At 35.7% G+C, this 3,445-nt stretch overlaps 1 protein-coding gene across 1 annotated transcript; it reads left to right on the forward strand.

The window, feature by feature from the left end:
• Positions 1 to 2,124: 2,124 nt before the first annotated feature.
• On the forward strand, positions 2,125 to 3,099 carry LOC112923003 (olfactory receptor 13C7-like). Its single transcript, XM_025989385.2, has one exon. It carries the CDS (start codon positions 2,137 to 2,139, stop codon positions 3,097 to 3,099), a length of 963 nt encoding a protein of 320 aa, XP_025845170.2. The 5' UTR covers positions 2,125 to 2,136.
• The last annotated feature ends 346 nt before the right edge of the window (positions 3,100 to 3,445 follow it).

Genomic DNA, 3,445 nt, shown 5'->3' on the forward strand with positions numbered 1-3,445 from the left:
TGACTTTTAAAAAATGTTCACTGTCAAGAAAGAATGCAGTTGTCAAATTTTACTCCCTTCTTTTTAAGACTACTCACGATGATTTTTTGCTTGTTTCCGTGCTAAACGAGTATTTCATAACATTCATGTAAAATGATTGAATTCTTCAAATGTTGGTAATTGATTTCAAAAGATAGTCATAGAAAATGTCATAATATTTATCTCCTTCAAGTTGGAACTTATTTTCATGTTCATAAGTAAAATGTGATTTGCTCACATCATGGAAATTATTGATATGGTCTGTTTCATGTTGTGTCATAGCAGTGTTGGCATGACTGAAGAACAAATAGGTTAAGTTTGGGGTATTGTGTATGTATTTGAATAGAGGGCATGAGTGAGCAAAATTAAAATGACCATACCTATTATCCTGGCCATTTAGAGAGGGCAATGAGACTAGAATAATGTTTATCTACTCTGAGAATCCAGGATTTAGGGGTCAAAATAAAGGTGATTGGTAGATAATCTATTAAGAACAAAGTATGATTTTGACCTAAGCATCACAGAATACCCCCACAAGTCTCTACCAGATATAGTCAATTCTGATGACTTGTGTCCTGACCATTTTACCTGGGGTAGCACTTCTAAATTTGCTCTTCCCAGAAGGTATAAAGTCAGAATTATTTGTTTTTTTGTGAGTTACACTTAATTGTATTAGCAACTTTGTTTTAATTGCTTCTAAGGGATTTCATCCCAAAAGTGCTAGAAAGTTCTTAAATTCTAACCAATCCACACCGCAAAGTTTAAATTACTTTTGGGATTAGAAAAATCCTCAAAGCAGCTAAGACTCTAAGTTGGTTTGGTGCTCCATTGGCTGGTCCTTTAAAGGTTCTTTTGCTAGTGAAGTGACTGTAAAGAGCCCTACCTTTCAATTTTACTGGAAGTCAGTTCTGTTTTTATACTGGTTAATTGTTTTGTTTATTTGTTTTTGTTGTTTTTTTTTTTTTACTGTAGCAATGATAGCTACTTGTTATTAATGAAAACTGAGAAGTAGAGAGTTCTTTTAGTTATATTATTGAATTTATTGAGGTGGAATTTTATGAGACTAGCAATCTCACAAAAGAGTAGGACTTCTGTTTCTGGCACTTTAATGTAGAAACATTGTATTCCAGTGAATTGGGGATATAAATAATTGTAACATATTACTAATGCTTAAGAATATTTTGAGTAACCTATACCTCCTTATTATGGGTATTCTGAATATGCAGTGAGAAAATGATTGGCAGAGCAGCTCTTTGAGCAAAGTTGATTTCTGTGCAGGGAACAGATAATATGTATTTTCTCATGCCTGCAAGTAAAAGAGTAAATCCCCCATCACTTAAATTTCTCAGATTATACCTTTATTATGGTTTGTAGATTGAGACATGTGCACTGGAGTTTTTCTGAGATCAACTTGTAATTCATTATATGTATTAGGCAGGGTGGTAGAGCTACCTAGACATCCCAACTTGTACTGAAAAAGACAAGAATAATTTTGTCTATGTCTAAAAACTGTTTTCTTTTTTCTTTTACAACCATTAGTAATGTCTATAGTTAATATCCTTAGGATATTACAAGTATACCTTTTCCCCCAGGTTTGAATTAAACAAAAGTTCTTTTTCTAAAAATGTATCTTTTCAGCTCATTTTTCTAGCCACAAAATTCTGAAACTGAGATGAAGTTACCATTGAAGCAGGACTTCATACACCATTTTGTTTTAGTAACTGAAGAACAGTGATTTTCATTGATGCTAATGTATTAGTTGTGTTCTCGGTTGTTTGATCAAAATGTTATGGTGATGTGGCATTCAAAAATTTTTGGATTCATAATGTAAGTGAGATACACAATTCTAACCCAGTTGTATGTGTTCTGAATCTCTTTTCTAACAAAAGCTTTTTTTTTTTTTTTTTTTGAGCTACAGTCTCCATGAGATCTAAAGTTCTAACTGAGGTTAGAGGATCATTACATAGTCTTATGCTATCTATGTATCCAGTTATAAGTCCATATTGCCCCTAAGGGAAGCTGCTTAAGGATGCAAACAACTCTTGCAAGCACTGCTGTAACAGATCCACATGTATTCGGGCTGTTGCAGAAGTCATTTTAGTCAAAGAAAATATTAACATGGGAAAGACCAATCAGTCTTCTGTGACAGAATTTGTTCTTTTGGGACTTTCTGGCTATCCAGAGCTTGAGGCCATTTACTTTGTGCTGGTACTGTGTATGTACCTGGTGATCCTGCTGGGAAATGGAGTCATTATCATTGTAAGTGTCTGTGACACCCACCTGCACACCCCCATGTACTTTTTCCTCAGTAACTTATCATTCTTGGATATTTGCTATACCAGTTCTTCTATTCCCCTATTTCTCAGCAGCTTTTTAACATCAAAGAAAACCATTTCCTTCTCTGGATGTGGAGTGCAAATGTTTCTTTCCTTTGCTATGGGAGCCACAGAGTGTGTCCTTTTAAGCATGATGGCATTTGACCGCTATGTGGCCATCTGTAACCCTCTGAGATACCTCATCATTATGAGCAAGACTTCATATGTGCCCATGGCTGCTGGGTCCTGGATCGCAGGAGGTGTCAATTCTGTGTTGCAAACCTCTCTTGCGATGCAGCTTCCCTTCTGTGGGGATAATGTCATTAATCATTTTACTTGTGAAATCTTGGCTGTCTTAAAATTGGCCTGTGCTGATATCTCCATAAATATCATTAGCATGGTTATTGCTAACATGATTTTTCTTGTGGTCCCAGTACTTTTCATTTTTGTTTCCTATGTTTTCATTCTCTCCACTATCCTGAAGATTCCTTCTGCAGAGGGGAAGCGCAAAGCCTTCTCCACCTGCTCTGCCCACCTAACAGTGGTGATTATATTCTATGGAACCATCCTCTTCATGTATGCAAAACCCAAGGCTAAAGACTCATCTGGTGCAGACAAAGTACAAGTCACAGACAAAATCATCTCTCTATTCTACGGAGTCGTGACACCTATGCTCAATCCTCTCATCTATAGTTTGAGGAACAAAGATGTGAAAGAAGCTGTGAAGAATGTACTGTGTCGGAAATGCTCCTCAGAGGGAATGTGACTGCTTTTAAAGAAATTTTTTTTTTCTGAATGCAGGACTAGTTCTCACCTAGAGGTTTCAAAGAAAATATAAGGGTTGGTGGTACAATTAATTCTTGAAATTCTCATTTTTCTGTTCCTGATATTTAAATGTGAGAGAAATGTAGAGCCTACTTTTTTCCTTCATAACTGGATTAAGGAGAAATGGGTAATCTATGGGTAAAAGCAACTTATGGGTAAAAGGATTCTCATCCAAATCATCCACCTTCTCATAGATAACAGAATTTAGTTTAACCCTGGAATAATGAGTTCTATAATCTTATGTGAAAGGAAGTGCCATTTTACTAGCTTAAGTTCTCATCTTCTAT

The sequence above is a fragment of the Vulpes vulpes genome, chromosome 12 (assembly GCF_048418805.1).
Source record: "Vulpes vulpes isolate BD-2025 chromosome 12, VulVul3, whole genome shotgun sequence".
Taxonomy (NCBI): domain Eukaryota; kingdom Metazoa; phylum Chordata; class Mammalia; order Carnivora; family Canidae; genus Vulpes; species Vulpes vulpes.